The following is a 13,189-nucleotide window of genomic DNA, read 5'->3' as shown; positions in this document are numbered from 1 at the left end:
CTGCAATGCCAAAGGCCTCCAGAGTCATCTCCAGTGCATAACCAGGAGGCGACAAACCTGACTTCCCTGGGTTATCCACTCCTTCCCTCCAGTTTCTGCTAAAGCAGTCCCTGGCAGGAAAAGAGAGAACTGGGCTTTGGGAAGCTGAGCTCCAAAGCAACAGCTGCTGCATCTACGGGCTGGAGCTTCTCAAGCCTCTCCGTTTACAGTGACACCCTTTTTCCCTCAAGAGTCAAGCTGCACAAACTGAAATAATGCATTTTTAGAATCACAGGGTAGTTTGGGTCGAAAGGGAACTCCAAAACAGATGCTTCCAAATCAACATCAGAAAACCTGACTGGCTGCAAATATTGAAACGTTTAATTACCAACTGCTGAACATTTTTCCCTTCTAGGTTATTAAATGTTACCCAAATCTTACAAAATTCCTCCATTAGCACGTTAACAATAGGTGTACAGGACATCTTTTGCACACCTGATGACTGACAGAATCCTGCACCAGCAGACAGCATCAAGCTCTCCGTCACCGGCCTGATCTTCTGCTCGTCGCTGCTTCCATCGCCCGTGGAATTCTGCTCATCGTTTTCTTCCTTATCAGATGAGGAAGTGGAAGTGACAACCACCTTCTTTTTTGACACTTTCTTTTTCAAGCTACCCCTTTTACTTTCTTTCACTGGCCCCCTTTTAGTCTTTTTCTTACTGTCTTCGTAAGACTCCTCATCAGAAGAGGACGAATCGTTCTGCTCTTTCTTGGAAATTTTCTTTTTGTGACTTATTTTTTTCTTTTCTTTAGTTTCAGTCCGTTTTTTACGCTGCGTGGCATCTTCAGAAGAGCTCTCCTCTTTTTGGGGAGATTTCTCAGTATCAGAGGATAAATCAATGTTTACCTTTTTAGCTACTCTCTCTCTCAATTTTCTCTTTTCTGTAAACACAGGTTCCTTTTTAATTTTGTCGTTTTCAGAAGAATTGCAACTTCCTTTCTCTGGAGAGGACTTGTCACCATCAGACGAGGAATCATCCTGCTCTTTCTTGAAACTTTTCTTTTGCAGTTTATCAGATTTCTTCGCTTTGCTTTCCGATCCTTTCTTGTTCTTGAGCCTGTCCTTTGGAGACTCAAACTTGGGCTCTTTCTTTGCAGATTTCTCAGTGCTCTCTGAAGAAGAATCTTCTTGTGCCTTTTTCTTTTTCAAATCCTTCTCTTTGTTACCTTCAGGAGAACTTTCCTCTTTCTCCACTGAAGACTTCTCGGCATCAGAATACTCATCGCGTTTTCCCTTCGGGGATTTTTCTTTTGAGTCCCTGGTTATCTTTTCCTTAGCAGACGACCTCTTACCCACTTTTTTATCTTTAGAAGAATGGTTCATTTCCTTCTCTGGGGAAGACTTTTCAACATCATCCTCTTCAGAAGATTTACCTTTCTTTTTCTTCCAATTTGCCTTTCTTTTACTGCTGACTTTCTTCCTCTGCTCTTCCTCAGAGGAATCATAACTATCCTCTTTTCGGGAAAATTTTTTCTTAGGCTTTTTCGCAGCCTCAATTTTACTCAACATTTTTATCTCCTTTTCTAACTCAGAATCATAGTTTGAAGAGTCCGAATAGTTTTGCCGCTTCTTTTTAGCGGCAGCGGCGTTTTTAGCTGATTTGCCTCTTTTAGCGTCTAAATCCGACCCAGAACTGGAGCTTTTTCTTTTTCGCTTTCCATTTTCATCCTTGACCGGCTGATTCTTGGGAAAACCCGAAGCCTTCTGATCGTTTGCTGGCGCCTCACTATTGCTGTCAATGTCTGAGGAGCTGCGACTCATCATCCCTGCCTCTTTAAGAACAGCTGGCATCTCCTCAGAATCCGAGCTCTGATCCAGAACGTACGGTTGCTCGGATTTGGACAGGTTATCGGGGTTGGGGCCATCAGCGGCGCCGTCCGGAGGATTTCTCTTCTCGTTTTTCCTCCGGGGCTGCTTGGCCGGTTTTCCCTTGCGCTTCTCGTTGCTGGGGTCGTTGCTGTCCTCCTCCGAGTTGGATGTCAGAGGGCTCATGTCCGTGGGGCGCCTCAGGGGGGTGGTTTTCACGCGGGGCGACCTCCGCAGATCGGAGTCCTCCACGGGCGCGGCCTCGTTCTCCGTGGAGGGTTCGCTGCCGGCGCTGTGGTTTTGTTTCACGGGATCACAGTTTTCTGCCCTAGGCTTTGCGTGAACGTCTTTATTTCCCTTCTCTGAACTGTTGCCTCGATCTTCAGTTTTCACTGTAGCCTCTGAGAGGGAAACAGGAGTCAATTTTACGATCAGTTCTTTCGTTCCTTTCGCCGATGATTTTAACTTGCTACTGCCTTTGGCATCTTTCACGGGAGTGGTCGATTTTGTGTTTGAATTTGGAGTCTCGTGATCCGTTCCTGTATTTCCAGCGTCCTGCTCATCTGATGGCATCTGAATCTCCATAGCAGATTCCAGAGTCTCAAAAATGTCTTCAGGAACAGACGAGGGAATGGACACGATATCCATGTCCAAGGCCTCTGTACTGTTCGGTTCGTACTGAGGTTCTTCGTTTCTGCCAGCCTTTTTCTCTTCCCCAGAAGTGGGTTTGTCATCAGTCTGTTCCACTGCTGGAACACTTTGATCCATGGGCTCACTGTCAGCCTGTTCTGATACAACTTTTTTGGGCGTCTGTACAGTGCCATCCTCTTTCAATGCCACGTGTTCCTTTCCTTCATCTTTTTTCACCTCATTTTTTTCTGATCTAACCTCAGTTTTTTTGTCTTTGGTATTTTTATCTTTGATTTTAACATTCACTGCTTGAATCTCCACGTTCAGACCTTCTTCTAGTGCCAGATGAGCTTTTTTCATGTCACTCAGCACAGATTTAAAAGCTTTCAGCTGGCACAGTCGCACAGCTGGGCTTATTTCTACATTTTCTGCAGCGTTTCTCAAAAAGCTTACAAAGCTAGAGTTGAGATTTGCTGTAGTTTCAACCAGCTTTTTTGTTTTCTTAAGCAAGTCTTTTGGCACCATTAGTGCTTTATAAGAATATGTTAGTGAACCTGAATATGAATTATCTAGTTTTTTTTCTTCACCATTACAGTTTGCATTATTTTTCTTTGGAGAACACTTGACTGCGTGGTCGTATATTTTACTTTTTTCACTTTCAACTTTGATCTTTTTTTTGTTTTGTTGAAGTAACTGTTCTAAATTTTCAAAGACACTGTCACACGCAGTGACCAAGTCCAATAAAGGCTCTGGATGGCAAATATAGCAGTGCCACTGGTTATTTTCATCCAGGATAGTCGAGAGCTCCTTTCGACCCAGGTTGCGCAAAATGCACTTTTTACAGAAGGCGTTATGGCAAAAGTCACAGCAAATCAGATTTCCACCTTCAGCACACCACCTGAAACGAGACACGAGGAAAGGTAAGAGGTCTGCCTCCAGATCAACACACACTGGTCAATTTTTAAGCTGACGTATTTCAAAATTCAGGTGACAAACAGATGTCCGTTAACCGAAACCATTTTTAAAAGCGCATCTGAAAAGCGCTCGACTGAGAACTGGAAAGTCAGAAAATTCATGTATGAAGATTAAAAGTTGACAAGGTCAGTAATTTTCAAACAATCTCAGCACTGATTTTAAAGAAAACACTAATTAAATTTTATTTTCTCTGCTTCTTCTGACAATTTGGGGAGGGAGTGGAGAGGACTGATTTATCTGACAGCAGAAGTAATTGGCTCAAGTCTTTCCAGCCCTAACTGATGTATTACTACTGCAGGCACATGTGACCTGAAAAGTGGGGGACAAGAAAGCCCATAAACATCTCAGACTGCACAATGACGACAGAATTGCCCATCTAGATATTTAGATATTAGGACAGAGAAATACTTTGGGGGTTTCAAAAGTGGGAAATGCAATCTTGAGTTTCTGTGGCTCACAGGGTTTAGAACTCAGATTCTATCTCCCCCTTTAAAGTGTTTATATGGGTCAGTGGGTCAATACCCAATTAATGGGCACGTTATTGAGTTAGAGATGTGATGTCTTCAAAGTGTTTGCTATTGGATTTATTTATAAAATGTTTTTTAATTACTAAAATAACAATCAAACAGATAGGAAAACGCTGGGGTTGAGTATTTCTTGGTGAGGAATAATTGCTGATTAAGCTCTTGTGTACTGGTTTTATTTCTTGCAATAATGACACGGCTGACAAATGAAGATCCCCAACGAGCCAGCAGAGCTGTGGGTGTGTTTTCAGCTTCTGGACACTCACCTACACTGTTCGTCCATCCCATCGGAATCACGGCTGATGTCATCGCTCATGTAATACTTGTAGCAAGTCTGGAAAGAGACAGGACAAGGAATTCTTTATTAAATCCCAACTGGGCTTCAGCAACTCATTTGATTCCTGAAGCTTGCCAGCAAAAGCAGCAGCTGCTTTACATGAGCCTTTTACATTTGTGTTAATCCGAAAGAAAAGTCTACCGTGGATGCAACAGGTCTCAAAACACGACTTCTTATTTAGATGCTTATTTAGATGCAATTTTCAGCTCTATGCTCCTCATGTCAGCATCTGATGCCATAAGGCTTTAAATAAAAAGGTCTTCAGCATTTATCTTGATGTTAACACCCAAGTATTCAATTTCCAGGTACAAACTAAGTACCTTCATTGAAAATTTGGTAACGGTAAGAAAAAAAACTCAGCTAGAAGCAGCAATGGCTTGGGTTGCTGAATTCTTTACACCGAATTTGGAAGGTGTGATGTTATTTTTTTTCCCAGTTGCTAGTGAAAAAGGTTCTCCCAGACTTGCAGTTCTACTTTGAACAGGCATTAATACAAACTATTAGCTAAATTCTGGCCCTTTACCCAGCAGGTCAGTGAATTCAGAAGCCACAAGAGGATTCAGCACATGAATTTAAAAGGATGATGCCCCTTTACATGGAACAGACTTACACATCTGTTCAACTAAACTATTCCAACAACCAAAACCAACAAAAAACCCCAGTAAAATCTGATATTTAGATCCTTGATGGAACATCCATAGTGAAAGGAAAACAGATTCTCAGGTCTGGGACTGTTGACCTAAGCAGGAGCAAAATAAGGGCAGAACTGGGCACAGAAAGACCTGGAGTACAGAGATCAGGGACTTCCACTCTATCTTTGGCAATCCATTTACAAATACAGGATCTACAGACTGTAGAGATATGCAAGAGGTATTCCTGTATCTCTGAAAACTAACAGCAGGGGCAGGGATGTTTCTCTCTGGAGCCCCCAGGAGAGCAGGCAGCTCAAGAGCCAGCTCTGGGGGGAGGTTGGGTTTAGATCATCGTTACTGCGGTAAATTAAAACAGTCCAGGAGCTGCAGAGACCGACACGGCTCTGAAGACACTTTTCTGCTCCTCATTCCAATGTTGTTTTACACAGAACAATTTACCAGGAGATCCAGACTTGAATCTGCTCTTACAATACATTATGAGTAGGCAGAGACTTCAGAGAGATCATTTAACATTAAAAATTCACTAATATTACAACCTTAAAGCTATAAAACTAAATTCCAAGTAAAACACCATGAGTTTAACTGAGGTATAAGAAAACAGGAATACAGATTTATAAGTATATTTGCTTTTGCCCCGCTTTTATTTTCCTTAATTGTAACAGCTAATGACTAAAACCAACAACTACTCCCACAAAAATCCCACCCAAATCAACTAATATGACATCCCAAACAAAAACAAACAGTAGAACTGTTTACCACATACCTTACAAATAAGAACTTTCAGTGTAGGATGTCTGTAGATTGAATCCTTTTGAAAATGATTCACCTGCTGCCCACAAGCTGTACAGCTTACAATTCCATGTAGTCCTTCCTCTATAGAGAGGATTATAAACCACACATTAATTGTTTTCCTTCTTTTTTTTTTTTTTTTTTTTGAGAAATCTATATATACCTATTTCATTTTCTTACAATATTTCAGCCTGTCAGGTTTTAGGCCTTTATTTCTTTACCACCCAGCACTAGAGAAATCTTTCTGTAACCACTTGCCATTTAGAGACTGAAAGGATTTCCCTCAAATTTCTGTGCTCCACTTGGGGTGAAGATACAATTCTCTTCCTTTGAGAGATTCAATTTGGGCCAACTGGTCACCTCCTGAGAACACACCTAAATAAGAGTCATCAATAAAACTCTTCCAGAGCAGCCCTGATATTCTGGACAACGTTCCCAATTTTTTTTTGTTTAACAAATATCATTTTAATTCACGTTTGTATTACATTTTTCTTTCACACACAGTTTAGTTTCTCGAAGAAGAATACAGAAAACCCTGACAGAAGATGCACGAAATCCTTTTAATAGCGCCTTCAAAATCTTTTCTCACCTTCTGTTCCCTTCTCGATGGCGGTTTTTGTTGTTTGGCTTTTCCTGAAACTACGATTTTGCTACAATACACATGTACTCCCCATTTTGCTGATTGCTCCCAGTTTGTGAACCACCCCTACCTATATTTGGTCAAGAAAACATTTCTTTACTGCCAATCCTCCCAAATTCACTTTGGAAGGGGTGAAGGTGGGCTTGGCAGGTTCAGTCCATGCCAGGCTGTTAAACCAGCTACTGTGAGACCTTTCTGTTTTCAACAGCAGAGGAAGGAACATCGTTTGTGAAAGCTCAGACACTTCCAAAAACCTCATCTGGGATCAAGCAGAGAGAGGAATCACTCAGCTGTGACTTGTCCTTCGCTGCCCTGGTCAGTGAGTGGCACAAGGAAATGGCCTCAGATGGTTTAATTTGATGGTCACAGTCTGGGTACAGACCCCAAATGTTTTTCTGTTTCTCAAACAGTCACCACCACAGAAGCACCAACACCATAGTGTTAAGGAACTCAGTGAGCATTCTCAATACACAATACAAGCTACCAGCGACCTGCTGCTCAACACCATCTCAGATGGCTCATGGGCCAGCGAGAACAGCTGACACACCCTTGCAACTCAGGGAAATTCTGAATACCTGCTGTTTCCAACCTCCAGGCACTCCTGACTGCAGGTCTGCAGAGCCTGGGCACTCACAGAGCCCCCTGACGACCTCAAACCAGCTCAAACACTGGTTTCAGACGCTGCTGGTGACCTTGACTGAAGGCATCCATGGCACGGCACTGGTTGGGAAGCAATGCCACGTTCCGCAGCACGGAACCCAAGCCAGGCCTGTCACACACCCACCCAGGCACAACATGCCACTCCCTGCCAAGCCCTGAGCCACTTCCCTCTTTTCTACAACTAAAGGGAAGCACCACGGCCTCCTTCCTCAAATCTGCTCGTTGGCAGCAGAAAGAGAGCGTTTCTGAGGCAAATCTTTGTTAAGCCATGTTACTACTGCCAATGATGATGATCCAAAGGAATTCAGCATTACTAATTCATTAATACTGAGAAAATACTTACTTCTAAACATTCCTACCAGAGTTTATTAGCAAAAATACAACCATAACCATTCTGCAGACACAACATTTGAAAATAATGATACAATGCCTCTCAGCAGTCTCAGATAAGAGCACTTGGTTGCTAGAAAGGCATGACTTCTATTACTACCACTATTTCTAATATAAACAGGACATACAATTCCTAATACAAGTGCAAATATTCACTCCACAATGAACAGGACGGACTGGCATTTTTTATTTTATTGTGATTATTTACCTGCACTGTGCAGACAGTTCAGGATCTCAGGGACTACACATTTACCTGCTCTGTATGTGCACAGGGCACCTCAGCCAGGCATCAAGACAAAGCTCGGCGCCCCTTCATGCAAAAAGCTGACAAAGATTGACACAAACAAACTGGTTTGATACATTCCCTAATCCAGCTGCTCTTGAGGTTGATTGGAGTTTAACACACACACTGGAGAGCTCTAAACCCAAATTCTACCAGCAGAGACATTAACAGAGCTCTGAGGTAAGGCCTCAACTCTTCCTGTCCCTTCCAAAACTATCCCCCATGTCAGGCACAGTTCATGAGTAACCAGCGCAGACACACAAAGGAAAGCCTGCAAATTCCCTCGGGATAAATTAAAAAAAGCTGGAAGGGCAGGTCATACAAACTGTCCAGGGGATGCAGACACAAAGCTCAAGCAGAAGAGTCCGGTCTTCTCATCACTGCACCCCTGAAGAGTTCTGCTGGACCAGTTTGCAAATGTTACAAGCACAAATGGGAAAAGCATTCCTAAAATGCTGCACACAGGACATCTTGCATGAATAAAACACAACCAGCTTGCAAAGATTCGTTAATTCAGAGGAAACATCAGCGCTCAAAATGCGATTAACGTCGTGCATGAGCCCACGTGTATGCACAAGCACGTTCCCACACAGCCACATCTTACTCCCCTTCCACCACAAATGGAGAAACAGCAATTCATAAATTACAGGTAAAAGAGAGCAAGTATCTCAAATGACATAATGGGAAGAATGAAGAGCGTGTGCAAGATCTGTTTGTATGGATATCCCAGGTACTGCTGTAGGTGTGTGAATTGAGATCCTGCCAGTAGTGTTAACAAAAATATCTGCCTTCTTATTGGTTACTTTATAAATAGTCCTCCCTCTAAATTTTGGAATAAAATATGAGAAATCAATTTCTGTTAGTGCTATAATCTACCTAAGTTCTCAATTTTAGCAGTAGCTACGGGAAAGCAGCTGACACAGCAGCTTTTCAAGGATAATCCTTAGAAGGGCCCACTGGCAGGGAATTTCCCACAATTTAAAAACAAAACTCTTTAAATTATTTGAGGGTTTAGGGTATTTCTTAGCTCACTGAGGGATAATCTGCTTCCACGTGTCCCACGCGGTTGCTTTCTTGGCGAGTCAGTGAAGGTTCCTGTATCAACCCTGTCACAAGGTATTTCCTTAAAAAAGGAACACCTGGAACACCTGATTGCAACCGAGCAACTGCACCCACCGATGCATCCTGTGCCTACAGAAAACAAGGAGTTTGATGGGAACTAATCTTAGCTTTCACTGCTGCATTGCAGAGGCAGCAATGGAGGCTAATTTCTGTCACTCAGCATCCTTAATGAACAAAAAGCCAGAAGAGTGGAGGTATTTTCAGGATAATTCATCAGAAATAGGAACAATTTTTTTCGATGTACCAAATGTGGTCGGTAAGCAACAATTTAAACCCGTTTGAATAGATGTTTTAAGTCGTATTTACCTCCACGCTTTTTGGGAACTTCAGGTTTCATTTTAACGGTATTTCTGCTTCTAAATTCAGGCCCTTTAAAATCATCTTTGTCTTCATTCAGCACTGGCTCAGGCTGTACAACCACTGTACCTAGAATAATTTTATTTAGAAATTGGAAACCATTACACATCCAGATGAAGCGCAAAAAGTTCTGTTTAAATAAAGCCAACAACAAAAAAAAAAATGCAATCTGTCGCCTAAAACTCGACAAAGTTTTTGAACGCACAGATGTTCACAGAAAAAAAAAAAAAAAAAAAAGAAAACAAACCAAAAGAAAACCCAAAACCAAACCACCACACACTTCAAAGTACATCTGTGTTGCATCTGCAGGACAAAAAGCTGAGGACTGGATGGGCTGAGGAGCAAATTGTGCTCCCTCTGCCCTGATGTGGCACGTGCAGGACAGGACTGTCACACTGTGGGGGTGTGGACAGGTATCTGCAGTGCAATCTGCAAATGAAGGACTTGGGTTACAGCACTCAGACCCCTCCAAGCCCCTACAGTAACTGTGCATTGCTCTCTCTTTGCCCCCTTCTATCCGGTTTCCCCTCGCCTGCATTTATTTCAGCGTGAAAGCAAATGGAAAAGCAATGCAATAAAAGCTGCTTTGTCTTGAAGAAAATTCAGGAACTCACATTTTCAGTTCAATGAAAGGAACTACTCAAAATCGTGTGGATGAAAAAACACATCTTTCCTACTTAAGAGCCCAGTTTTTTATACTTTTGTTGTGAGGACACTGAAAATAATCTCATACTCTGAAAAAAGTAATTTTAAAGTGACTGCTCTTAAATTCTGCTGCTCATGCAGTAAAGAGCAGCAATTTTTCCTGTAACTCCCCTAGGTGAGAAATGGAGGAGATAATCAAACTCACACCATAGTTAAGAGCAGAGGGATGTAAAATTTATAGAATTAACTGTTCCTAAAAGGTGCTTAAAAATACATTGAATAATGACACCTCCCTCCCAGAGTTGGGTTTGCTTTTTTTTTTTTTTGATCTAATTGCTAATAAATAACCTCAGGGAGAACTGTAAAATAAGACCACCAGGTGATAGAGCTTGAGACTCCCACAGAACAACAGAAGGAATGGTTTTCTGTGTTCTGGGATGGTTTGGCACAGATGGCTGCACAAAAAGCCACCAGCACATCCTGGTGCACCCATGGACTGACCCTGCTAGGTCCCAACACAAAGGTGCTTGGGTTCCTCTGTGCTCACACCCACGGGTGCGTCCAGCCCAACAGCACCTCAGCCAGGCACTTTAAACATCTGCATTCCCGGGAATTATTTACTCTGCCTCATCACCTTGGCTAATTTCCCGAATTCAGCAGCGAAAAAAGACACGACCTACCTTTAGGCAAGCTTTTCATATCTACATCGTTCTCTGAGTTCTCGTTTGAAACATCTTCATTTACAGTTTCATCTACAACTTGTTCCTCGTCTGACCCAACGTATTTTGTTACAACTGTAGGTTTCCTGCAAAGACAGAAAAGAAAAACATGCTCTGACCAACAGTACACACAGCAATTCAGGTAAGCCTGGAGCTTTGCAAATATGGTATTAATGGGGAAAACTACATTATTTCTAAATTCATTTAAGACTTTATGAGGTGGGAAACTTCAAATTATCACTATATATAAACTGTAGGTTAATTTTCTTGTTAGGAACAGGAATTCTCCCCCTCTATGTGAAATAAAAATATATACTAATATTTTGTTTCAGGGGCTTGCTGCATTTCTTTGTAAAATCAAGGTCTGATGTGGTTTTAAGGAAGCCTATGAGAAAAACCCCTAAATGAAACACAAGTGAACGCCTGCTCAGAAATTTTATCCATCATTCCAGGTTTAACAGGCAGCACAAAGAGAGCACACAGATATTACCAAATTACAAAAAGCAGCTTGGCTGAAGAGATGTTTGCAAGGAAATAAAGGAAATGAGGAGAGAAATGAAAAGGCTGACTGTTGAATAAAAGGAACAGCTGCCAGAATTCCACACAAACATGATTTCAAACTGAATCCACGAAAATTAATTAATTTACTATGTCAGGATAGGGAAAAGAAAATACTGAATATGGAGCATAATTTTCACCGTCTGAAGGCAACACATGAACTACTGCAGGATACTGGTTGTGTATCAGGCACAGGATGTCACATGTGCAAGTGAAAACACCTTTACTGAAAAGACAGGATGCAAAAAAACCAGGACTAAAAGCAATATAAATGAAAGAGTTCAGCAGGACACTGTCTTCAGAAGATGAGGGAGAAATCAAAGCCAAATATAAAACCACACTTGCAAATATGGCATCAAGACCAACAAGGAGGAGACTGAAGAATATTAATGCCAGCAGACGTGACAGAACAAACTCAACTTGGATACAAAGGAGAGAGAAAAGAGACACAGGCTTGTAAAGAGCAGTTCTAAGGCAGCTGATGAAAGTGGGCATGGAAAATCACGAATGACAGAACTTGAACGAGCATCAGCAGCACAGTTTGATGCTACAGCCTCCCAGCAGTAAGGTACATAAAGCCCTTTTTTCCACACAACCCAATTTACATTTTTCGGAAGAATCCTACATGTAGAAATAGCAAGAGTGAAGGAGCTCTTGTACAAACTCCTTTGCCCTGAAGATGTGGGATAATCTTGTCTTTGTTTATAAAAATCAGGCTTTGTGATCTTTACCTTCGACCCTGAGAAACGGTTCCAATTTTAAGTGTATTATTTGTTTTACCAGCACTCTGCTACTTTATGGATTTACACGGGTGTATACCAAAAATATTTGGCATAGTGCATCGACTTTTCTGTAGTTTCACGTACCAAAAAGTAATTTATTTGTTTTTATCTTCCAAACTAACCTTTTGGAACGGGATAATCCTAAGGATTTGGTTCTTTCTGAAGAACTACTGCCCTGAAAACAAAACAAAACAAAATGTAAAGGTCAACACATTTGTATCCAAGGGACCTGACAAAAAAACCCGAGTTTCTTGCTTTAACTAGAACACATCTCAGAAGTCACCAGTGCTCTTATTAAAAATAAATAAATAAATAAAAATTTTAAAAAGCAGCAGGGAAAGCATTAACAAGTGACACACAATTGACACACGATTTCAACAGTCACGCCAGTTCAGTTCAGCCAAATCTCTGGAGTTTCAGATCCGAAGGAAGCAGTTTCCTGTGGATGCCCCCGGGGATGCTCTTCAGGCTGCACGAAGGAACCACGGCCTCTTCCAACATTCCAAAACCCAGAGGGTCCTGCAGGGCTGGCACTGGGCACTCTTGGCCAGTTCCACCCAGGAGCTGCCAGCAGAACATCGGGAATTGTTACCTGGCTCACGGGCCAGAAAGCACCGGCTGCCTTTACGGGAAAATTGATTTGTCTGAGGTTTTGGCATTCAAATCATAACCAGGGCTGGGCAGTTGAAAACATCTGAGTTTGCAGCAGGAAAGGCAAATTAAGGCAGGATTTGTTCTGGCACTTGTGTTCTCTACATATGAAGGTGCTGTCAAGCAGAATGTTTCCAGCAGGAGAACAGTTAGCAGTAGCATGGACCACATGAAAAATCTCTCTGATGTGCATGACACATCATACAGAAGAAATCTGCTCATGTTTAACAGAGATCCTGTGTGTCCATACCTCTTTCTGTTTTAAAAAAGGAAGCGTATTTGCCTCAAAGGACAATTAAATACCTACTCTTATCTGAGTATCACACTGTAAGTGTAAATAGAGATCGATTTTTTTAAACCAAAAACAGTAAGAGCCTGGTAACCTATAATCCAAAGAACAGAATAAGGATTAAAGAATATTAATCAAATTTCTTTTTATAAAGAAAACCTCACTCTGCAGTATTCTCAATATGAATCAATTAACAGCACTCATTTCTTAACAAAAATGCAACTGCACACCTCAGGTAAGCAAAGCCTAACTCTGTTAGAGACATCATTCTCAGGAATTATTGTGCACCAGAAAGACAGTGAAGCTGCCCAAGTAAATTCATGTATTTCAGTAATTTAG

At 41.7% G+C, this 13,189-nt stretch overlaps 1 protein-coding gene across 4 annotated transcripts in view; it reads right to left on the bottom strand.

The window, feature by feature from the left end:
* The window catches only part of ATRX (ATRX chromatin remodeler), a 66,301-nt gene that overhangs the window by 39,672 nt on the left and 13,440 nt on the right, over positions 1–13,189 (bottom strand). For 2 of the 4 annotated variants that reach the window (XM_027896632.1, XM_027896634.1), the window contains exons 4-9: positions 12,033–12,085; positions 10,532–10,656; positions 9,156–9,275; positions 5,729–5,838; positions 4,242–4,309; positions 475–3,374 (exon numbers count right to left, since the gene is read on the bottom strand). In XM_027896632.1, the coding sequence (XP_027752433.1) occupies positions 475–3,374; positions 4,242–4,309; positions 5,729–5,838; positions 9,156–9,275; positions 10,532–10,656; positions 12,033–12,085 (3,376 nt within the window). Of the gene's footprint in view, positions 1–474; positions 3,375–4,241; positions 4,310–5,728; positions 5,839–9,155; positions 9,276–10,531; positions 10,657–12,032; positions 12,086–13,189 lie in introns of those variants that run through there. The other 2 variants (XM_027896633.1, XM_027896635.1) reach the window with 2 other exon arrangements.

This window comes from Empidonax traillii, unplaced genomic scaffold (genome assembly GCF_003031625.1).
Source record: "Empidonax traillii isolate 1590-97213 ecotype Southwest subspecies unplaced genomic scaffold, ASM303162v1 scaffold505:size591145, whole genome shotgun sequence".
NCBI lineage: Eukaryota > Metazoa > Chordata > Aves > Passeriformes > Tyrannidae > Empidonax > Empidonax traillii.
This window is presented reverse-complemented; position numbering and strand designations above follow the sequence as displayed.